General features: G+C 43.8%; 2 protein-coding genes across 11 annotated transcripts in view; one reads left to right on the top strand and one right to left on the bottom strand.

Moving 5' to 3' along the window:
* Nucleotides 1–21023, top strand: part of GIN1 (gypsy retrotransposon integrase 1) — a 36081-nt gene extending 15058 nt beyond the window's left edge. For 5 of the 7 annotated variants that reach the window (XM_025203295.1, XM_025203299.1, XM_025203296.1 and 2 more), the window contains one exon: nucleotides 3089–5085. In XM_025203295.1, the coding sequence (XP_025059080.1) occupies nucleotides 3089–3396 (308 nt within the window). In that variant the 3' untranslated portion in view covers nucleotides 3397–5085. Of the gene's footprint in view, nucleotides 1–3088; nucleotides 5086–6498; nucleotides 6597–11291; nucleotides 11314–19769 lie in introns of those variants that run through there. The other 2 variants (XR_003093893.1, XR_003093894.1) reach the window with 2 other exon arrangements.
* Nucleotides 21024–21174: 151 nt separating this feature from the next.
* The window catches only part of PAM (peptidylglycine alpha-amidating monooxygenase), a 166660-nt gene continuing 163990 nt past the window's right edge, over nucleotides 21175–23844 (bottom strand). For all 4 annotated transcript variants that reach the window (XM_006022903.2, XM_006022900.2, XM_006022899.2 and 1 more), the window contains 2 exons: nucleotides 22931–22987; nucleotides 21175–22316 (listed from right to left, as the gene is read on the bottom strand). In XM_006022903.2, the coding sequence (XP_006022965.1) occupies nucleotides 22129–22316; nucleotides 22931–22987 (245 nt within the window). In that variant the 3' untranslated portion in view covers nucleotides 21175–22128. The remainder of the gene's footprint in view (nucleotides 22317–22930; nucleotides 22988–23844) is intronic.

The following is a 23844-nucleotide window of genomic DNA, read 5'->3' on the forward strand; positions in this document are numbered from 1 at the left end:
AACTCCTTTGCACCGGGGTTTTCTCTCTGCAGCTGAGAATTGCACTGTGCAAAGAAAGCTCCAGATGGCGGGAAGTAATTCTGCAGTGCCGAAGCACACACACAAATACTCATTAGGTTATGACAGTGTGCTCAGCAGCCAGTCAGGTCTACCCTGCTGATTGGCTTGGCTCAGCTACCTTTGGACAGCACACAGGGAGGTATGTGGCAGCACCCCCAGCCTGCTGCCCTGGGCCAGGGCAGGCATCCCTGTGGGTCCTTCAGCCCCACTGATGGCAGAACATGTGTTCTGTTCCTTTCCGATTTATTCTTTGCAGCTTAGAGCAGAGGTTCCCAACCCCTGAGTCATGGCCCAGAAGGGTTGGCTGCCAGTCCACAGGAGGGCTGGCTGCCAGATCAGAAGTCTGGAAGTGACCAGCATACTGCAGAGCGGCAGCCAACCCTTTTTTATACTGCTGCTCCGCAGTATGCCGGTCACTTCCGTACTGCAGTTTGCCGATCCTCAGTTTGCTGGTCTGTGGTCATTTCTGGTCTGTGATCTAAAAAGGTTGGGAACCCCTGACTTAGAGAAATCCACAAAGGTTTGATTGATTCCACCTCGGGCCTTTTGATTGCCTGTACTTAGCTTTTATTTCATAGGAGAAAACAATCCTTATGTCTGTTGCCTGCCTCTGTACATGACAGATCATGGCAAGAAAAATTGTCTGTTTTTTAATTTCCCAGAGATGTAATGAGAAATTAATTTTTATGTTTCTTATGTGATGATCCCAGGGCCCAGCATTAGTCCTCTGTTCTCTTTAAGGCTCCTGGATTTCTGTGAAGATATATGTGTACTTAACTTTATGTACACACACATTCCCATGGACTTGCAACTGTTACCATGACTACAGTAGAGCTACTCTCAACATGAAATGTTAAGTAGACTTTGCAGGATCAGGGCCTAACATGTTTTCTACAACATTCTGCTTAACCTGAATCTAAACTTTGATTTTTCTCTTTCTGAAGTTATGTATCAGAGAGTAAAGATACCATTTGCCAAATAAAGAGAAAAGTCCAAAATGAGAGAAATCTGTTGCCAAACCTAAACACTCTGGTATTTACAGGTACTGAGGTGGTGAAGTGAGGTGATTCAGGCTTTCAAAAGAAAATGCCAGACCATAGCAGTGATCCAAACACTTCAAGTTGCATTCCAACAGTCAGCAGGACCTTTTTACTTTGTAAACAGTTGGGAGTAAGGATATTGGAATTTGACAGAAGACAAGTTAGTGGTTTCACCCTATTGGTGACCAATCAACAGCTCAGGGGCTCAGGCATTTACATGGAATTAAGGCTTTTCTACCTGGAGAAATAGCCCAGAGAATGCAATACCCATTCTATAATAGGTCCCCATGCAGACACTTTTGGAATTGGATTAAATTAAACCATACAGGTCATGTTCAGATGAGCATGACACATCTGCGGCACCACATACTGCATGTTCCATTGTTCTCTGCACTGCAAGGATGTCCAGGGGTCAAAAAGAACTGTGGGGGAAAAAAAGCGGAGTGGTGAACATGGCGGCAGCATGTGCCACCCAAACTGGAGCCTGGCTGGCCAGAGTCGCACTCTGTGGCCGGCCAGGCTCTGTGCAGCAGGATCACCGCTGCTGCAGCCCTGGGAGGCCCCCAGAACCCCAGGTAAGGCTGCCAGGGCCAGCACGGTGCTGGCTCCAGCCTCCCCTACTGCACCCGGGGTAACTTGCCACGCACCAGAGGACGTATGGCACAGGCATTCTCCGGGGACAAGTAGTGGTAGCATAAGGTGCGCTGCTGGTAGGTGCCCCTGGGGAACCAAACGTGCATGCACATCTGCATAAGACATTTACTGCACAGTAGACTAGTTAGCCGCACCACTAACATCTCAGCATCTGCATGTGTGCCCCTATTAGGGTAGAGTAAACTAATTTACTCAGCAGCAGGCTAGTACTTGTAAATACAAATAAATACAAGTACTAGCCTGCTGCAGATTAAAAAAACACTCTGTGGCAGTGCATGTATAGGTGCTACCCAGCTGCTTCAGTGTGGGGTCTGCTTGAGCCCCCATTGGGCCAGGGGGAGCAGCTCTGGGCTGACAGGCTGATCCCTAGAACCCCTTGCCAGCCAGGGCTGCTCCAACCTGGCTAGTGCTTAGCGCTCTGAAGTAAATTGCTCCCAGGTGCATGTTTAAACAGTGCACTCAGGAACAATTAACTCTAGAGCAATGAGTTCCTCAGTTTACTCAGGTGCTGTAACTGCACATGTAGATGTGCCCACTAAAGCATTGTTAGTGCCCCATGTAGATGCACTAGCTATTCCTCAACAATGGTAATACTTGTGCTTAAGTGTACAATCTTTCCTGGTTTGCAGGAGATTTTTCTCATTAAAACAAGCCCTGAGAGAACAGTCTTTTCTATTACCTTTAGAAAAGAAAGGCGTACCTTCTCCACCTTATTCTTAAATACAAAATGGGTTTGACTAAAATGAAAAAAACATTCTAGCTATAACCAGTTGAATCAGAAGTCCAGCCCTTGGGTACTCTGAAATCTGGTAGAAGATTTTATAACAGTAGTATATACTGGCATTTAGTATGAAGTATAATCTTTATTCTTAAGATCTTCAGCCTAGTGTGCCCGCTCTCCCCCGCTCCCCACCCCTGGGTCCCCTAGATGGGGCTCCTCAGGGGATTTAGATATAACTTCACTCAGGTTCTAGATTTCAGCAGGGCTCAAATAAGTGGAATTACATACCTTGCTTCTTGGATGGGGGCAGTTCTGGCCATGTCTAGGAAAAACACATAGGAAACTGAGATAAATAATAGACGGGCTGCTGCTTAGTTTAGGTACCTCCAGATTTAGGCTACCAGTAACAGGATTTCCTGGATCACAGGTATGGATTTAGGTCCCCAAAGTCCCCCTCAGTCCCTTTTTATGGATCTAATTTGAAGGCCGGCACTAAGATGGTATTGCCATAATACAGAAACTGCTTTAATCTTCCTTAGTTTGTCCAGCATCAGCTAAAAATGACTTAATGTGAAGTGAAGGAAATGTTGTAACACACATTTTGTTGTTGCAGATGAGCATTACTTTCTACAAGGTGCAATAGTGGTTGACCATGACTATGTTGGCTTATCTGAAAGATCCTGTGGGCTGGTCTGCCAAGATACCATCACCAAAGGGGAAGGAAACACCTTTACAACAAATGATGAGTTGCCTCCACCTGACAAAGCCCTTGAACTGTCAACATGTAAAAGTCAGCAAAAGTCACAAAAAAGTGATCTTCCTGTATTTATGGAAGATCACAACATTCCACCAGCTAATGTAAATTCAGAGCAGTGGCCTCCCACCTGTTGGACTCTTCAGACCAAAATAGAGGATACCTAAGTAAATAAAACTCCATGTTATTCCTCTGTGGCAGAAATGGTTCTATGCTTCGGTGGTAGGCTGAAAAAACTTTGGAAGTTCTTCATCCTTTGACTAAATTATAACTGTTAAATACTTTGACTTATTTACTACTGTATGTGCTTTGGAATATTGTAGGACTATGGGGTTTCATTTTGTATATGAACTAATGTGCCTTTGTTGTTCCACAAAGAACATAGGGAGAGCACAGTAAAAGCACATTTCATCAGATTCAATTTCAGTTTAAGCTACAGAATATTGATAGATTAATCTAGTCTTACTTCATTTTTCTAGTTCTTGATTACAAAAGTCATAGCCAGTCATTACATTATATGACCTCTTCATTGATCATTAGAGATGACGTGTTCCTTTGTGTACAGATCTTGTAAGTGACTACAACCTGAAGTACATCACTGCCTTCAGTCCCAGGAAGCTAAGATAGTTCAGACTCTCCTTCAGCTGCCCTGAAATAGTTCCCACTCCTATTGGAAGTTGCAGGCTCTAGCCCAAGGCTGCACGATCTCAGAAAATAGCAGCTACCAGAAGTTGAATACATGAACAGTTTTGCACACGAAGCCAGCAGGCTTACAGCCATAAGGAAGTACTATTTCTGTCCTGATGTAACCAGAAGCAAGAATGCTGAAATTAGTTTCTGTTTCTGGTAATACAGAGTTTAGCAAAGCTCTCCGGCAGGGAAAGGAGGTTAGAGTCTATCAGGCAGGCTGAGGTCTGTGTCTGTATGAAACCATTCATGCATGTCTCCAGCCTGCCTAGAGGATGGCCTCTGCCGTCTTCATAAGCAGCTCTGCATCTGTCTTCAGTCTCCTACATTCTTCTTCTCACCAGAATTCTCACCTTAAAAGAGAGCTCACTACATCTGACTTCCTCACGTCTTACTTTTCGCCTTTGAAAATATGCCAAGATTCAGTTAAATAACTACAAAACCCCTTTGTGTACTTGCCTTAGTGCTCTTTACATGCTCCTATGTTTATACCTGAACTGAATGCAGGTACAAGAGGAGGATACCACCTTCTTTTCCCTGTTTCCCAACCCTACAGTACTCTTTGGCCTAAGGCAGGGGTGTCCAACTTCTAAGCAGCCAGGGACTGCACACTGTGGGGGCTATGGCTCCTCCAGGCTATATGCTGCACTGTACATAGGGACCTGCCATGGGCTCCCCTGCTGGCTCCCCCAGCATGGTGGGCTGTACTGTGCTATGCCACACTTCCCCCCTGGAGCAGGGGCATGCACCAGAAGCTGAAGGGGGACCCCTGAGCGCCTCAGCTGATGCTGCCATCCAAGTGATAAGGACAGCTTAGCAGTGGACAGGTGAGAGAATGTTAACCCTCAGCAGGCTGCAGCTTGCCAGTTGGACAGCCCTGGCCTAGGGAAAGGAGCATAGAGCTGGGAGCCAGTTCTAGTTTCACCTGTTTCGTGGACTGATTAATATCAACCATACTCTGCACTTCACAGCTGTTATTGAACAAGGCTATAGGACAGAATGTATTGTCCACCTTGTTATACATATGTGGAAATAGCACTAGAGTACCATTAGAACTGATTGGACGCTGGATTTCCCATGGAAAAGTTTGATTAAATCAAGTGAATTTTTCCTTGGAAAAAAATTACTCTAGCTAAAAATTGGAAACTAAAACCTGCAGGTTGTCAACTTTTCACCATTCAGTTGGGCATGATAGAATCTCCTGTCTTTGTTTTAAAATGAATTTTAAAAAAATCTTAGGAAATTCAATCAAAATAGATTTACATTACAAAAAATATGAAAGCAAATGCATTCATAAATAGGAAATAGCCCTGGTAACATTTTGATTTTGTGCCTTTGCCTGTACATATTAGGGCAACATTTTGAGTTATAGCAGCACAGACTTTTTTCACTGGACTCTCATTTGTCAGAGGGCCAGGGTTATTGAACAATTCTCTGCTGCTTCTTCTGTATCTATACATTCCCTCTTGGAGTAAGACCAAGCAAAGCTGTTCTTATCTATCTCCTAACTTCACACTGTTTGCACAAGGAGTGCTCTGGCATTTTTCAGCTAGTGGACAGTCTCTTTGGATTCAGATATATATCAGACAACTGTGGGGCTGCCTCCTAGTTTGCTCTATCCCTATTAGAAATAGCAGAGAATCTGCCTGTCATATCTGTAGTATCCCAAACAGAAACCACCAAACTGATCACATGTTAAGCAGGAAAGTAAAGGAATACATGGTTCACAGTTTCTTGGTAATTATATGTCTACTAGCATGGAAGCAGTCACTGAATTCATCAGCCTGGATCACTCACTGGATATAGTCAGAAGAAGAAGATTTAGCAAAAAGAATTGTGGATTTCTGAAGACTTTTTCCATTTGCCCCATCCTGAAACAATCAGGAGCAAAATTGCAGGAGAGGTAACTGGAAGCCTGAACCCTTGCTGTGGGTATGGCAGAAAAGCCAGCACTTCCAGAGAAGTCGGTAGGAATGCTTCGAGCAATTTTCCCCCCAAAATATGCCACCAATATTTGAGGCAGTTCTGATCTTCCTGGAGAAAAAAATGAGACACTATTTATATTTGACCTACCACAACTACACTCTTCTCTGTCAATTGCACAGACACATTTAATTTGCAACAGGGCACCTACAAATTATTTGATTCCCCACCTTAATTCTTTATAGGGTAGTTTGTGCCACCTGGTGGTGCATTAGCTACACAGAAACAATAGAATGAATGTGTTCAGGGAAAACAGAGTGAAAGGAAAAGTTGAATTGGGCAAATTCCGTAGCACAGAAACATGGCAAATTTTTCTTCTGCCCTCTCTCTCTCCCCCTCCTCTACCCCCCCCCCTTTTAAACTGATACTACTTTTGCATGTACTATTATCTGATATCAAACAATGGGGAGTCACACTACAGTAGGAAGTATCTGTACCACACTAAGTGTGTATTTAAATAAGAAACATAACAGAACAGGCCCCTTCCTATACCTAGAACATAAAAACTCATGCAGCTATTACCCATGCTGTGCCAAAATGTTTCCATTTTTATCCACAGATGAGACATGAATACTTACTATCTTTTTTTCCATCAATAGAATCCCTGCTTCATGGCTGAATCAAAGTGATGACGCATGATTTGGCTTTCACAGGAGGCAGCAACAAAGCTCCTGGAAACGTCATTCTTGAGAGCTGGGTAAATGTTTTATTTGCTTGTTTGGGTATAATGCCAAGATTGATGGCCTTTTCTGGTAGATATTCTTATAGTGACCTCAGTAACCCCTTGTGACATCACAAGTGGGTATGGGGATATTTCTCTTTTAGGGATGGAGCTGATGCATTTGATTAATCTGCTAGGCTAGATAAAAACAAAATGTGCGAGCTTTAAAATCTCACCAGACAACAGGAGTACAGCAATACTGCACATCAGCAGCTGTCATAATCAGTTTGGCCTAATATGAGTGGGCGCTTTTCTCTCTGCTCTGAATTCAGCATAAGGGCATATTATAGCATCAGACTATAAAGGCACAGATTATTTTAAATTAAAGGACAAAAAAACCAAGGGGAGAAAACATGATTTTCAAGTGTTTGCAGGGAACTAATGCCTAGATTGTTTCACAATATATTAAAAGAACTATTAGGCCAGTTTAGATCTTGTAAACAGAGCATTTAGAAATCCAGAAAATGAATAATATGTATTAGAAGACAATTTTAGAGAGTTCCCATCAAATAGGAAGAGTGAGCTCACAGACAGCTTGATTTAAAAAACTTTCTGGACTTGGAAGTTGATTACCTGTGTTGTCTGTTATCTTGAAGAAAACGTTACCCAGTCAGTTCTTGCTTTCTCCTGTGATCTTTAAAATTATTATACCTCAAAATCCTACATTAAAAGATCATTCAGGTTGCAAAGTCAAATGCTGAAGAGTTAGGAAGTGCCAGTATTAAGGTTGCCTTTATTATTAAATGTGTCTGTTGGTACAGACAAATGGCACAGTTACTGGGAGCATCTACACATGCAATTAGGGGTTAGCAATAAACTGCAGAGCTTATTGCTCTGCAGGTTATTGCTCCTGGGAAGCACCTGGGTGCATGGTTTACATTTGTTCCTGGAGCGCAGCATGTTGAGCCGGGTCACAGCGGCCCCAGCTGGCAAGGGGTCCAGGGGATCAACCTGCCAGCCTGGGGCTGCTCCAGTTGGGCTCAGTTTGCTGCAGAGGGGCTGAATGGGGCATGAGGTTGCTTCAGTGCAGGGCTAGCTGGCAGGCAGCCCCCACATTAAAGCACCCAGCTGTTCTGCACAAAAAAAACTCTGCAGCAGGGGAGAAATTGTAAATATAAGTCCTCCCCTGCTGCAGAGTTTATTAGTTTTGTGTGCCCTAATAGGGGTGCACATGTAGACACTGAGACATTTACTGTTAGGCAACTGTGCAGTAAACATCTCATATAGACTTGCACTGTGGTGTAATTGACTCTGGATTTTACTCCGTAGTACGGAGAGAGGTAGTTAACTCTGTTAGTTTGAAATCAGTAATATAGGACTATAGAGACTTGCTTAAATTGCTGTGAGACAATGGGTTTTTTGTGGCTCATACAGCCGATTTTGAGTGCATTTCACAGAGCCCCACCCCTCACCATTAATTGGAGGAGGGACTCTGGTGGCCCCATCCCTTGCTGCTGGTTGGCTAAGAGGTGAAAGCTGCCCAATTAAATAGTAAATTCCATGGAGGTATCATATAAACTACCATATTATTATAAATCTAAGTATTAAATTTAAATCTAAATCTTCGTATTCTGGTAAGCATTTTTCGGGGGGTTGATTCTGCAGAAAATCGCAGCCAATGCCATTTTTCACAGTGATCATGATGATTGCTGTTTTTCACGGTTTCCGCACAAATCGCAAAACTGCAATTAAGTATGTCCCTAACTATAGCAAGGAGTTGACAACACAACCGACTCTCCAAAGCTAGCTTCTTACAGTCGAAGCTATTGTAACATCTGGCCACTAGGTGGTGTGGGAACAAATCTGCACTGGCCCAGGATCAAATTGATTTTGGGAGCAACATTGTAGAGTTACTACACATTTCCCAAAGGACACCTGCAACCTGGATTTGAGTGATTTACTGCCAACTAAGGCTGTGCATCTTGTGTCTGTTTTACTTTTACTAGGTAGTAAAATGGATTTACTGCACAGCAGATACTACAGTGACAGTGGTAGAAAAGCCCACAAGAAGATGCTGCTTTCTGTATTCTGTATGCAGGGTTTGAATAGCATGCAGTAAATCATGGGTTGCACCACACAGTGAATAGTAAAGGAAAATGCTAAAGGGAATCACTGAACACCACCCATCTATGCTGAATGCCAGCATCATGTAGGAAAAAAGTTTGTGACTAGATACTTAGACTGTACTTATAAAGCACAGCCAACCTTCATTCTGACACTGCCAAACTTTTGAGTGTCTGATTTGCAAACCTAATATTCTGTTAAATGTTCAGTTCCTTCATTTTTAAGGGGACCACGCTGCCACTGCTGCCAGGTAGAACTTCCCCACCTTACCTCTGTTTTCGGGAGATGCCATGTAGGGTCAGACCAGGAGGCAGCTGGGGAGCAGAGGGAGACATCTCTGCTTTAGTCTGGCCTGACTATGGGGGGTGTGTGTGTGGGGGGGCAGCATGAGCCTGCTGCTCAGGATACAGTTAGCCTGCTCCTGCCTCTGTGCTTCCCAGTAGGTAAGGAGCATCCTCTGGGATTCACGCTGCAAGGCAAAGGTGAGAGGGCCCATGCCCATTCTGCAGTGAAATGGAAGAGTTCCCTCTGCCCAAGTCCACAGACAGTGCCATTAAATTCAGGGGACCTCAGAGTTGAAAACAGTTGAAAACCACTGGCCTGGATGTTAAAAAAAAAAGTTTGCTTTTATTTCTTCCTTACAAGCTTTGCCACAAGGGGTCACTCACTCACTGCAAAAGTTTTAATAGTTCACATTGTAAAACTATGAAGTAGACAAATCAGTAAGACGGGATGAAAACACAGTGGCCTGTAGAAACTGGTGGTGGAAAAACCTGCATAGCACAGCCATCCCTTGTTGACAATCATCCCGTGTCAAACAGTGTTCTCAGCAAGAAAAGAATGCTTTAATGACTCGACCAGTGCAAGAACCAGATCCAAATTTGGCCGTTTCACTTTAGAACATAAAGCAAATCTTTCTGCAAACACATAAGCCCTGTTTGTGCATACAGTGATGTCACTGAATTTCTTGCACTGTTGATGTGAATATACTAGAACAAATACCGCAGATGACAGCTTTTGAGATTAAAAGAAAACAGGGCATCCATCACAGCAGGGATGGAGAAAGGATGGTGTTAAAGAAGATGGTGTTGGCAGGCAACAGGAAGATTAAAGACCTTGTGTGGAATAGAGAATGTGTTGTCAGGTACCCAGAGGTGGTCCCCAATGGCGCACAGAATACAGCTAGTTTGTTTTCCAATTCACCAGCTCATTAGGATCGTCTCTCCTTCACCTGGACAGTCTGGAGGGTTTTAAAAAACTGAAGGATCTGGTGTCAGAGAGAAGTTGGACTAGATTCTTGAGGTCCGCTTCCAACCCTATTATTTTACCAGGACAGAAACTAAGAACAAACCTTATTAACACTAGTATTGATCTGCTTCAGAAAGAAGTCAGGAAAGCCTAGTTTAGAGAGATGCATGGCCCATTCCACAGCAAAGATACAGTATAAACGAACCCTGGAAATTATGCAATAGTTATGTACACAATACTTGCAGTTGCTAAACAGAGTTCATATGAGGCGTGCATTTTGTAACTTCCGTAGCACACTGTTTTTAGTCTAACATGCACTTAAAACCAGATCACTGTCCCCTGATGCTTGGAGAAAAAAAACAGCGCATTACTTTCAACCTGCCAGGTTCAAGATATGGAACACAATGTGCAACCTAAATGCCAGGGTACAAAGTATTCAAGCACAAACTCAAATTGCAGCATTCGCTCCCCTGCAGCTTAAGTAAGTCTTTGTAGAGCTTTATGGTCGTTTCATGGTGTGTTGTTCTGGTATGAATAATTCATAAAACTGAGGGGATATCAAAGCTGTGTGGAACAGATGGATATACATGAGCCTCTGAGTCTACAGAAGTCTAGTTTTGGTAAAACGCTCAGAACAGCTCACACCTCCTGTAAACTTGTGTAAAGAGTTGTTCTGTGAGGTCAGGTAGAAGTTCTTTTGGGATCCTTAACAGCAGTCCCCAAAAGCAGGAAGGAATTGCAGCTTTTGATGAGGCAAGTAGCAGAGATCTGAGGAATAAAAAGCCACCCGGCATAGCAGATCTCCCACCCAATAATATTAATTTGTAAAGATGAACCTAAAGGTTGTATAAAAGCTACGAAGGAAAAGTACCAAAGGTAAGCGTATTGAACTGAAGTCCCATTCATGCATACATACATGTTGGGTATATTTTAATCACATTTTGGGCCTATAGACATCCATCTAATCTAATAAAGTTTGTTTAAAATGGTCCACAAGAATATGTTCACTGGCTCCTGTGGCACACCACAGCCACACAACCCCCAATGGAAAAAGAACTGTACAATGCTACAAGAAAAGAGAAGAGACAAAGGTAGCAGCAATGCCGTGGCTACTCTAGTGATTAGCTAAAATATGACTAGATGATGCCAGGAAATAGATCATTTCATTGTTAGAGAGAAGACAACAAATGAAGCCTCTGATGGCTCTTGCCAATCAGACCCAAGGGACGATTCTAGAGAAGCACCGATACATCGGTCCCATATCAGATTGGCACCAATATAAGGAAAATTGACTGTATTGGCAATCAGCTTTTTTTGCCTGATGTGGCTGATAGTGCCACTGATAAATGCCCTCTGCAGGTGCAGGCACAGGCACAGGCGCAGCACAGCACAGCACACAGGTGGCCAGGAGTACAGCCCAGCAGTGTGGAGAGCAGCCAGGTCCAGCTGGTAAGTCTTGTGAGGGAAGGGGTGGGGGGCAGATCAAGGCCCCAGCAGTGAGGGAGGGGCTGGGGCAGGTGCTGCACAGCCGGGGTGGAGCCAGGGGGAAGGGGTGGCTTTTGCTGCTACGTGCACCCCTGGGAGAGGCATAGATTCATAGATTGTTAGGGGCTGGAAGGGACCTCACAGATCATTGGGTCCAGCCTCCCCCGTGGCTCTAGGCAGGAATACAATTGGGGTCAAGTGACCCCAGTGAGGTGACTGTTCAGTCTCCTCTTGAAAACCTCCAGAGTAGGTGCCTGCACCACTGCTGGAGGGAGTTTATTCCAGTCTGGTTACCCTGATTGTGAAAGTTTTTCCTGGTATTAAGCCTGAAGTGGCCTTCCAGGAGTTTGTATCCACTGGTCCTGGTCTTCCCCCGGGGTGCCCTAGTGAACAGTTGTTCACCAAGCTCCTGATCCACTCCTCTGATATAGCAGTAAGCTGCTATCAAGTCCCCTCTCAACCTTCTCTTTTTTAGGCTAAAGAGGCCCAGGTCCCTCAGCCTTTCCTCATATAGCTTGCCTTGCAAGTCCCTGACTATATGGGTGGCTCTTCTTTGGACCCTCTCAAGTTTTTCCATGTCCTTACTGAAGTGCAGCGCCCAGAACTGGATGCAGTACCCCAACTGCGGTCTCACCAGTGCTGAGTACAGCGGGAGTATCACTTCCTTAGTTTTACACGAGATGCACTGGTTGATGCATGCCAGCGTGTTATTTGTCCTGCTGACCATCGCCTCACACTGACAGCTCATATTTATGCGATGGTCAAACATTACCCCTAGGCCCCTTTTGGTCGTGGTGCAAATCAAGCTGTCACCACTGAACCTGTATGTATGTTGAAAGTTGTTTGGCCCCAGATGGAGCAGCTTACACTTGGAAGTGTTAAACTTCATCTGGTTCCGGTCTGCCCAATTCTCTAGCCTGTCCAGGTCTGCCTGTATCTGCAACCTATCTTCTGGCATGACCACACTGCCCCGTAACTTGGTGTGATCCACGAACTTGGCCAGTGAGTTTTTCACTCCCCCATCCAAATCGTTGATAAAAATGTTGAAAAACACCGGTCCAAGCATGAACCCCTGAGGGACACCACTGGCCACTTTGCACAGGATGACACAGATCTGTTCATGAGAACTCTCTGGGTCTTACCCTGCAGCCAGTTTTCCACCCACTAAACCATTGAGCAGCTGAGCCCACAATCTTCCAGTTTTCCCACAAGGATATCATGGGGTACTAGATCAAAAGCCTTTTGAAAGTCTAGGTATGTAATGTCTACCATGTGTCCCATGTTCAGGTGGTGAGAGACCTGGTCATAAAAGGAGATGAGATTGGTAAGACAAGACCTACCCACGACAAAGCCATGCTGGCTGTCATTCAGAATCTTACCTTCTGTGAGCGTCTCTCACATAGGTTCTTTAATGAGCTTTTCCAGGATTTTCCCCGGGATGGAGGTTAGGCTGATTGGCCTATAGTTGCCCAGGTCCTCCCTCTTTCCTTCCTTGAAGATGGGCACAAAGCTGTCCCTCTTCCAATCCTCAGGGACTTCCCCCATGCACCACGAATTCTGAAAGAGTTTTGCCAGGGGTTCCACGATGACCTCAGCCAGCTCCTTCAGCACTCTTGGATGAAGTCCATCCGGTCCTGTTGACTTATAAATGTCTAGCTTTTCTAGTTGGTATTGCACCAGCTCAGCATCCACAGTGGCGAGGCTGCCATTTCCAGCATGCCCCCTATGAGCCTTATCTTACTTCTCTTTCCCCTTGAAATACCAAAGCAAAATGGGCATTCAGGAGTTTAGTTTTGTCCTGAATGTCACTTATCAGCTGCCCCAAGGTGTTAAGCAGGGGTCCCACACTTCGATTTGTTTTCCTTCTACTACCTAAATACCTAAAGAAGGACTTCTTATTGTCCTTGACTCCTGTGGCTTGCCTAAACTCAGTCACTGCCTTGGCTTTCCTGATCATTTCCCTGCAAGTGCTGGCCACTAATGTACAGTCCTCCTTGAGGACTGTCCCTAGCTTCCACTGTGTGTACACCTCTTTTTTCTTTTTTTAAGAGGACCACAACATCCCTATTAAGCCTGGAGGGCTTGCCAGCCCTTCTGCTATCTTTCCTCTTTGCAGGAACAGTTTTCTTTTGTGCTTTGAGGATTGAATCCTTGAGCAACGACCATTCTTCGTGCACCCCATTCGCCTTCCCTTCCTGGTCCTGCATCGCCTCCTGTACTAATGCTTTGAGCCTGTTGAAGTCAGCATTTTTGAAGTCCAGGACTTCAATCCTGCTGGTTGATTTGTCGACCTCACGGCAGACAGTGAACCTGATAATTTCATGGTCACTGTTGCCCAGGTTACCCTCAATGTTCAAGCCACACACCAGATCATCTCCCTTGGCCAAGACCAAGTCTAGGAGAGCATTACCTCTGGTTGGCCCTTGCATTTCCTGGGTCAGAAAAAGCTCCTTGATCACAGTCAGAAAACTGCATGAACAATTTGACCTAGCCAAGTGTTCCTTCCAATCTATGTCTGGGTAATTGAAGTCACCCATAACAACCAAGTCCCTTGCATGCGTGGCCTCTGTCAGTTCTCGAGAGAATTTCAGATCTAGCTCCTCCCCTTGGTTCAGTGGCCTGTAGTAAACGCCTACAGGCATCTTGGGCTGTGCTCAGGGCAGGCAGTGGCAGCACTGGGAGGGAGCGTTGGGTGGCTACAGTGAATTTTGGGGTGGCTGCTGTTCCCCCCATAGCCGCCATTGTCTGTCCTGAGCATAGCCCGGCCCAACCCCCACTGGGAAGAGCTTGGTGCTGCCCTAGCCCCAGCCCGCAGTGGCAGCCTGCCTTCGCCCCGCACATAGATCTGGGGGCACACACTCCTCATGCCCTCTCGGGGTGTGTGAAGTGGTGGGGGCCACCTCCCCACCCCATGCTCCCCAGATGAGCCACTCACGGCTCTACCCTGTGCTCTGCCTCGGTTGTGCAGTGCCTGCCCCAGCTCCACTCCCTCCCTCACCATGGGGCCTCGATCTACCCTCCTCCACACCGCTTCCCTCCTCCCACGACAGCCTTACCAGCTGGATACTGCTCTCCATGCTGCATATTGGAATCAGGTCGGTATCAGCCAATATGGCTCATTGAAAATTGGTCATCAGTATTGGCCCAAAAATTCTCTATCGGTACACCCCTAGACAATTCCTTCCTGGCCTCAAACATGGTTGATCCCTTCAATCCAGGTTATATGAGCAACACTCAGCAGCCAGGGCACCTGATCCATTACATCACTCATCCATTACATAGCAAAAGACCAGAAGAACTGTGCAGTGTCACAGCCCATTATAGCTACATGAAAAACAAGCGTAAAAGGATTTTTGCGCGTAGGAGAGAGACTTAATTCAGCCTAATGCTTCTTACCTTCTCCTTTCTCAGCAAGCAGTGACCTTACCTTGTTTAACCACATCTTGGTAAACAATTGGTCTTTTCTCAAATGGCTCTTAGTCACTTGAGCTGCAATGATAAGACAGAAATTTGCACGCTCTGCTCTCCGTAGTCCTCATACAGTGCAACTCACAGATGGGCCAGCACCAGGTCCACTTCAAGAGGCTGTCTCACCATGACAGTAATCACATTAACAACCAGACAGTTCTCTGAAGTGAGGTTCATAAATCTAGCTTAGTGCAAGAACAAGGAACTGTTGCAATTTACTGCATTGATCTATAAATTCTCATTAATGACTACAGTACAGAGCTTAATTGGAAAACTCCACTTAATCAAAACACTTCCCACGGAACCAATTTGCACCTAATGGCATTTGATGGCAAGGACAGCTGCTTAATTGGGATGGTAATTTCGTTTAATTGGGACACCTTCAGGTGACTTAGTGATACTTAGGTCTGTGCTCACATCATTCTCGTGCTGGTTTTGCCTGTTTGCTTCTCTAACAGTAGCATATCCTTGCCTCTTAGGGTGCTGTTACAGATTACCTTTAAAACATTTTAAATCTATGGAACATTATGCCTTCATAAAGTTAGAACAGCTTCAGAGCAGTTGCAGGTTAATGCTTAATGCTGTCTCTGACCTGCACAACTGTGACTAGATGGCCTGGTGAGCAGGAGCATGGACAAAAGCCAGGACTATATTCCTCTGTGCAGGGAGAAGGGCATGTAGCTCATAGGTGAAGGAACCACCATGGGGGCTGTGACTTCCACTGCACAGCCATCAGCACCCAGCTGGAGCCATGGGGCAGGGGAAGAGAAAAACTTGAAAAAAAACAAAACTGTTTGAAGTGAGCGGGCAGAGGGAAGAAGTAAAGAAAAAGATGTGAAAAAAAGACTAAAAAAAACAAAAGACGACTAAAATCTTGCATGTATTTTACTGACTTGGGATTGGGTTGGGAGGAGGGGTTGGGTTAGTACTCACACCAGGACAGAGATGAGACCCAGCTGAGAATGGTTTCCATTCTCTTCACAGAAGTAGGTGGTAGGAACGCTGTATGCATAGAGGTGCTAGAGCAAGCAGTAAATTGGTGAGCTGTACTTGGATGCTTAGAGTGGTTGGGGTGTGCTGGGGTCACACCCCCTGGGGTAGAGGGGTTGTTGGCTTGGGGTCATCACCAGTCCCTAGGCAATAGAGTTCAGGAGGGTTGAAAATTTGCCTATGAAGCAAAAGATTGGGAAGGGCTGGGAATGGTGCATCCTGGGATGTTGGAGGAATGGAAATAGAACATTTTATTTCCCTGGAGCAGACTAACAATACCCTGGAATGACGTGGATAAAAGGGATCAAAGATAACCCTCACCTGAAGTGGCATACTTTTAGAACATCTACAGGGTACTTAGTGTGGGTTAACACCTGTTAACATGTTTTAATTGCCTTTATGATTGCCTTAAATTGCTCCTTGTGTATGACCCACATGTAGTGGGTTTCCTCTCTGAGCAGCCCGTCATCAGCTATGGAGAATGAGTGGCCTCATTCCTTCATCTCAGTGTCAGTAATGCAGTATCTTAAGCCTCCCAGAAGCCTTAAGAGACTAGTCTTTACTGGAATAAGCTCATTACTGCTTTTCTGACAGTGCCTCTCCCTACTATGTTGTTAACTCAAAATACTTGGGGCTTCTCATAAAGTGCCAGCTTTTAGAGCCAGGTAACCACAGGAAACCTGTGTTTATATAATGTTTAACTTTTATAAATATTGAGAAAAACTTAAAACATGAACCCACAAAACCTCTCCAAAAATCCATTTTTTAAAGCTGGCCTTTGAAGGCCTGGAATTGGTAAAACTGGGCACATCTACACGATATGTTTTCTGTGGAGTTGACTATTTAGCTCTGCCATAGTCTCAGCATCTACACGTGCAGCCCTATTAGGGCACAGGAAACTAGTCAACTCTGCCTAGATTAATGCTTGTAAACACAAGTACTATCCTATGGCAGCATTCTTTAGTGCACAGCAGTGCATGTGTAGATGCTGATGGGGCTGGCTAGGGCACAAGGGTGCTTCAGTGTTGGGGCTGCCTGCCAGCTAGCCCTGCACTGGAGCACCCTCGTGCTGCAGCCAGCCCGTTTACAACACATTGAGCCGAGTTGGAGCAGCCGTGTTGGCAGCCTCACTCCTTGAGTCTTCTGCCAGCTGGGGCTAATCCAACCCAGCTCAACTTGCTGCTGACCTGTTTAAATGCAGTACCCGGGAGCAATAAATACCAGTGTGATATGCACTGGAGTTTATTGCGTTCCATTAATTGCACATGTGGACACGGCCACAGCTAGTGGCTTTACTTTTAAGTCAGTTAACTGGGGTGATTTCCATAACTAGGACAAAAGCATATATCCCAATTAAAACAGTTCTGCTATACCATGTAAAATAACTGTTGCAAATAATTTAATGCAGCAGTGCTAATACTTTTAGCCCCCTAAAATGGGCGTGGGGCAAGCCTGCAGGCTGGATTGGTACCTGTGTGCCAGGATTGGGCTCTGCACAGCCTTGGTGCACCAGAATAGGGTCCTGGGACCCTGCCCTGCCAACACACTCCAGGCTGCCTTCGATTGGCTCCCTATGGTGGGATGACGCTCTTGGGCCCCGCCCCACTGTACCAGGATTGGGCCCCAGAGCCCTGTGCGCTGTGCAGGTCCACACTGTCTAGTTTGCAAGGCTCCCCATAAAGCCAGAAATTGCAGCAGGGTAGCTGCTCTGTGCCCGCAGGGTGACACAGCTGTTGTTTCACCACAGCTTGTGTTCAACGAGTGTGACAACATGCCAGGCCAGGAAAGCAACAGTGGCTTAAAGAAGAGAGGGGCAGAACTGTACCATTTCTTGGGCAGCACACACCGCTACTGGTTCTGGCAGAAAACAGCTCGAGTCTTCAACACATGCTGAAGAGTGCATGGACTATACGCCTTTGTAAATAATGCTGAACAAATTTATCTTTGCTTACATTTGCATTTAAAACATGTTCAGCTACAGCCACCACCATCAACATGCGATTAGTAGTGTAGACAGGAACCGAAGAAGAGAGGACGACACATGCTCTTCACCACATAATACATTTGCTTAGGGGTTAAAATTTGACCTTAAAACCTTCTCTTCCCATACTAATGCTTTATAGGGACCAATAGCAAGTAGGAATCAATTCCTTTTAAAAAAATGTTTAAGAGGGCTCTATCTACTTCACCTTTTTATCTAGGCAGGCATTTAGCAAACAAAACTTGGCCGAGATACTTAGTAGATCTTTAGTTTGTTTTGATATTTTAGTTTTAAGCTCTGTTCTCTTACTGTATGCTGCCTCAAGCCTTTGTTGGGAAGGGCAGCATATAAATCACATAATAAATAATTAATTACTTGTAATAATATACTAGGAAAGGTGGGGTACAACCTATTGGTATATAATCATCTGTAGATACTGCATAGCTTTTATGATTGTCTGTCATATTGTCTCTCTATATTAAAATTTAACGGTGGCTTTCACCAAAAAATTATATGTCCCCCTCAAATATTAGTTTCTAAGTAAAAAACAAACAAGCAAACAAAAAACTCTGAAAAACTGCAGTGCAGAATACAATGAAAATTTGAAAGCTGCTGGGGCTTTTTTTCATGCATCTATTTTTCTCTTTATGTCTATTTCTTGCTCTCTCATTCTCTCTCTATTTTTCATATTATATATATATCCCTCTCTCTATATATAGAAAAAAAATATATATATATATATAAAAAAAACCCCCAGCAGCTTTCATGTGTTTTCATTGTTCTCCACACTGCAGTTTTCCAGTTGTATTTTTTTAACTTACAAGCTAATATTTAGGAATGTATTTCCACATATTGTGGCTTCCAACATTGGCAGCTCGTGATCACTAAAATATGGACATGTATGGTATGGACATACATTTTAGCTGCTTAAAAAGAGGAGGGAGATCTGTTGCTTGAGAGCAGCAGAAGCTGTTGTGATGTGTTACATACACATGATCCCATACCAACACAAAGTGAGCTAAATCACATTAGCTTTCATCTTGAAGGAGGTTAGAGTTGGAGTGGTTCTGGCACACTTGTAGGCCTACAGAATCATGTATGCATTACTTGCATCGTAGCAGCCTGTATTGGGGTCTTTTAATATTGATACCATTTTTTTTATTTGTCTTTGCCCTTTTATTTAAATATTAGAGGAATAAGACTGGCTTATCCTAGCATATTTTACAAGGGTCTACTTGCTTACAGAAATGATGCACATTTTTCAGTATTTCTCCCAGATTGCCTTCTCAATTTTGTTAACATGCAAGTCTGGGAAGAGATCAAATGGTTAGTGTTTCATTCAAGGAGATACTAACCCTCTTAACCTTTGTCCCAAGTGTGATGTGGAGACGCTGCAGGAAAACAACAGAACTTTACAACACGAGGGACACTTTGATTAGCTGGAGAAGTGATTTAGAATATGAAATGAATGTAAGCTACTCTCGCTATGGTCTCAACAGTCCAATGCTTTAAAAAACAAACTTTGGAAAGCCACATCACTTCTTTTTCTTTTTTTTTTAGACAGAGAGAGAGAGAGAGAGAGAGAGAGAGAGAGAGAGAGAGAACACATGTGTAGTCAAGATGGTCACCCTTTGCTGCAGGAGGAGGGACAAAGTTTAATCTCTCCATCCAGGGAAGACTCCTAGACCCCTTTTCAGTAATAAGATCTATGGTTCCTCAACCATTTCTTTTCAAACAAGGAAGTTCCCCCTTTGGCACAAGCAAAGGCTTGTTTTGTACATGCAATGATAATGATGAAAGTTGGTCCATGAAAAGGAGGGGGGCCTTGTGAAAATATCTAGCCTCATCTATTTTAATGAGATGCTAGGGCTCACAAATCAAAGCACTAATATTCTGCTATGTTTCTTTGCTAGTGGCTGTTTTTTATCTGTGCAAAATTTGCATGAAGATGTGTCAAAGGGAGTCACTTACCAACAATCTAAAAGTGGAGAATGAAATAAGAACAGTGATCAAGCACCTCCATCAGAAAGGACTGATTCTCAAAGGAAATCTATTGGGACAAGGTAGCAAATGCTGGCAAAGACTGGCTATTTATATGACAAAGTAAAAATATTGGGCAGCTGACTGAGAATCAACCCTGAGGAGAAGCTACAGTCAGGATGCCTCAGAGAAGCCAGTGCGCAAAAACAAGTTGGTGCAGTCTACAACCAAGACCAGGGCATGAGAAAGGTGTCAGTAAGATGGGCGAGCAGAACGTCAACAGCTGATCAGAGGACACTGGAGACTTGACATTTGCAGGAAACTTAAACAAACAACCCCCCGGCTCCCGTGAGTAGACTTGCTAATCAGGTTGAGAGAATGGATTTTGCACTTTGATCCAGAGACCAAGCAATAGCGCATGCAGTGGAAGCACAAGAGTCTCTACCTGCAGAGATGTTCAAGAATGTGGCATCAGATGGGAAAGTGGTGGCTGAATTTTTGGGACAGTGGAGAATATGACTATGACTGAATACCTCTCAACAGATAAGACCACTGTTGGTCTGTACCATGCTAGTAAACTTCTGCACTTGCAAAGAAGCTATAGAGAAGAAGTGCTCTTTAAAGGCAAGCTGAGGAATGGTGCTTCTCTAGGAAAATGCATTACCTTGCACATCCAAAGATGAAGCGACTAGAGCAACCAAATATGGTTCTGAATTGCTTTTCCATCCACCAGATTTGGCTCTGTCTGGCTCCTATATCACTTTCCCCAAGTTGAAAGAAATCTTCTGTAGAAAGAGTTTCTGGAGAAAGGTGATTGCAATAATTAAGGACTTTCTGAATACGCAAGACAATAACTTCTACAAGATGAGCACAGCCAATTTGCAGCTGTCTTGAGCCAGTTAGGACAAGAGACATCCATCAAGCCTCTTGATGACAAGATGATCTGTATTGAAAAATAAACAGTTGAGCACAGATAATGTTTGCTTCTTGGTCAGACTAGAAACATATGAATACCCTCATAAAAGTTCTTGCTTTTTAGTCTCTGCCCATTAATTCATGTTTTAATAGATTAATCCATGCCTGCGATCTTCAAACTCGCCTAATAGATCCTGACAATGTCATGCATGTCACCCTTTTGAGAACTCATACATTCAGCAGAATTATCCAGCAGGTTGTCAGCAAGTATAACAGTGTGGGTAGTGATACTGCAAAAATGAGGACTATGCTGCATCAATAGTGAGGAAGTTGAGAGAAACAGAGAACATCAGTTCTACAAGTGAATTGCTACTACTTGCCTATGCTAACTAATTTGCATATGTAATTTGAGACACAGGTTTCCTCTTAGCTCTGATCATGTTTTATTAAAGTAAATACCCTGCAGGTTTGATATACAGGCAAAATTCCTTTTTAAAAAGGTTTAAGCTTGAACTTTATACACGTACGATAATTCTTAGTTTTGTTTTTTTAAACCTGCTACATAAGAAAATATCTTCCAACTTCCATACAAAATAGTACTTTTTTCTCTGCTGGTAGAAGACATTGATAAAATTTTTAACTGTCAAGTGGTCTGTGTAACTGTTACAAAAGTTGTATACAAAAACGTTCAATGCAAAAATTCCAAAGTACACTCTGACAGCTAATGCTCTGCGAACACTTTATTACACAAATTACATTCAGCTTCTGAAAATAGTGTTCTAACAGTGATACCATCTAAAAATAAGACATCCCAAAAACACATCAAATCAGGAGGAAGGAAAAAAAATTAAATAGACTTTTTTCTTTCCTTCAATGCAATATTAATGTTAGTGATTTTAAAAAAATAGAAGAAGATTTAGCAGCTTTGTTTTCTTGTGGCACTGTATTTTCTCTGTACTGCAATAGGTTAAGGACATTGAAGAGGAAAGGCACAAAAGAAAGAAATTGGCAACTGAAGTGTTATGGGAAAAATATTGTCAAAGTAAATAAATGGGACTTATTTACAAGTACAGAAAAGGTCCCAAAACTGAAATGAAAAAATACTACTACTTTAAATCAGTACTGCAATAAAAAGAGGATTGGTTTCTTTATTAAGATGTTCACGTAAAGACAACGGCACTGATATGAAACTTCCAGACACTCCTCCACTTAAAAGAACAAAACTAAAACTGAACTAAAACCAAAAACATCCCAGTGTACAGCCCCACGTAGACTAGTACAGTTTACAATTAAATACACAAAATCTTAAACGTGCTAAAGGGAAAGGAATCTGGCATTCTTGGTAGAATTGTTTAATGTAGAAATCAAAGGCTGGTTTCAGGATGATGAAGTCACTGGTGGGGGCGGGGGTGGGGGTGCTGAATACTCTTCTTCTGAGTCAGTACCATCATCTTCATCTTTTTCTTGATCACTTCCTTCGGTGCTAAGTCGGTCAAACCCTTTTCGACTGTAGCCTTTGCGACTTGCAAAGAAGTTCCCAAGATTAAGGCCCCCTGTACCTTTTCCTGTAGAAAGGAAATACCTGACATAAGCTTCTCTTTACTGAACTTGGGAGGAAGATATCCCATCTAACCATTCACCACTTTAATGGCATTTATCCTTTTTTCTAAAACCAATTTCTACCACGCTGTTTTCAAAGGCCAATATGCATGAACCATCTTGGGAAGGCAGGCACATGGACTGTGGTAGAAGTAGTTCTACCCTTAAAAAAAACTGTTAGAGCCATTACTTAGTTAGGATTAAGCTATAATTTTTTGAGCATGCTCCCTCGTGCTTCCAGAGATTTACATATAATTAGCAACCACAGAGGTAGCACTTCACTTCATTCTCTGTGAAAAGGGAAAAGTTAGTATAATAGCGACTGGCTTCCCTGTGGGAATTATAGATCATCTTCAGTGGCCAGATGTCAACAAATGAAATATGGTACAGAGGCAGGCATTTATATAAATGTATAATGAAAAATAGAGCTGAGAAGCCGTGCTTCCGTGGCTTTTCGCACTGGGAAAATTCCACAGGCAGAACTGAAATGCTCTCAGATCTGTTCCTGGACTGATTTTTATTTGAATAAAACCAAAGATATTAGACTCAGAAGGTCACAAGCGTTTTGCATTTTGCTTACCTCGAAATCTGCCCAAGATTCTGCCTGAACCTGAGTCAACTTTATGATCAGCATCAGCTGGAAAAAACAAGACACATTTCAAAATAAGCTTCAATAGTCTTATTATCCAATGAAATACCAGCGTGCATTTTCTGAACCACTCAAATTGATCAGTAATGTAGAGAAATAAAATTTATAATCACCCAGTTTTCTGGTTAGTGTGGAAGTATAACTGGACAAAATAACTGGCATCCAGTAAGTGCTCAGTCTGTGCCACTGTTGCTACGAGTATCTTAGCAGTTAAAAAAAAAATTAAACTGTCAGATCTGAGACACTCTCTCTCAAGTGCTGGCTTATGTTACTGTGAAAGCATTAGGAGGAGAAAAGAACTTTGTAACTGTGCCCAGACAGCTCCATTCCAACACATGGCAAGATGCATCATGACATCTGAAAATGCATGTGGTACAGTATGCTAGACACGTGGTAAATACTAGGGCTGTGCGAAGCTTCGGGTGCTGATTTGGTTCGGACAAGATTCGGCTCAATTAGGTGGCCAAATCTGAATCAAATTGGGAGACCAATAAAAAGCTATGAATTGATTCAAAGCTCTCTGAATCAATTCGGAAAAGATTCGGAGAGCTTCAGAGATTTGGGCAGTCCTCATTCGCTACTGCAGGGAGCTGGACCCAGACTCCGTGCTGGTAAGTAGGGGGTGGGGGAAGGAGGGCTGCAGGACAGAGGAGGGGACCATGGGGGGACCCCTGCCAGGTCCCATCCCCCCTGAGTGCCCCCCAATTCCCACCCGCCCTCCCAGCCCCATCAATGGCTGCCCCGCCCAGCCCCAGCTCCCGGCTCTTTTAAAAACAAACAAACAAACAAAAAGCCCCGCACTCACTGGCTGCTGCCAGGCAGGGGAGGCGAGCTCCTCTGACCCC

Source organism: Alligator sinensis, unplaced genomic scaffold (assembly GCF_000455745.1).
Source record: "Alligator sinensis unplaced genomic scaffold, ASM45574v1 scaffold575_1, whole genome shotgun sequence".
Classification (NCBI taxonomy): domain Eukaryota; kingdom Metazoa; phylum Chordata; order Crocodylia; family Alligatoridae; genus Alligator; species Alligator sinensis.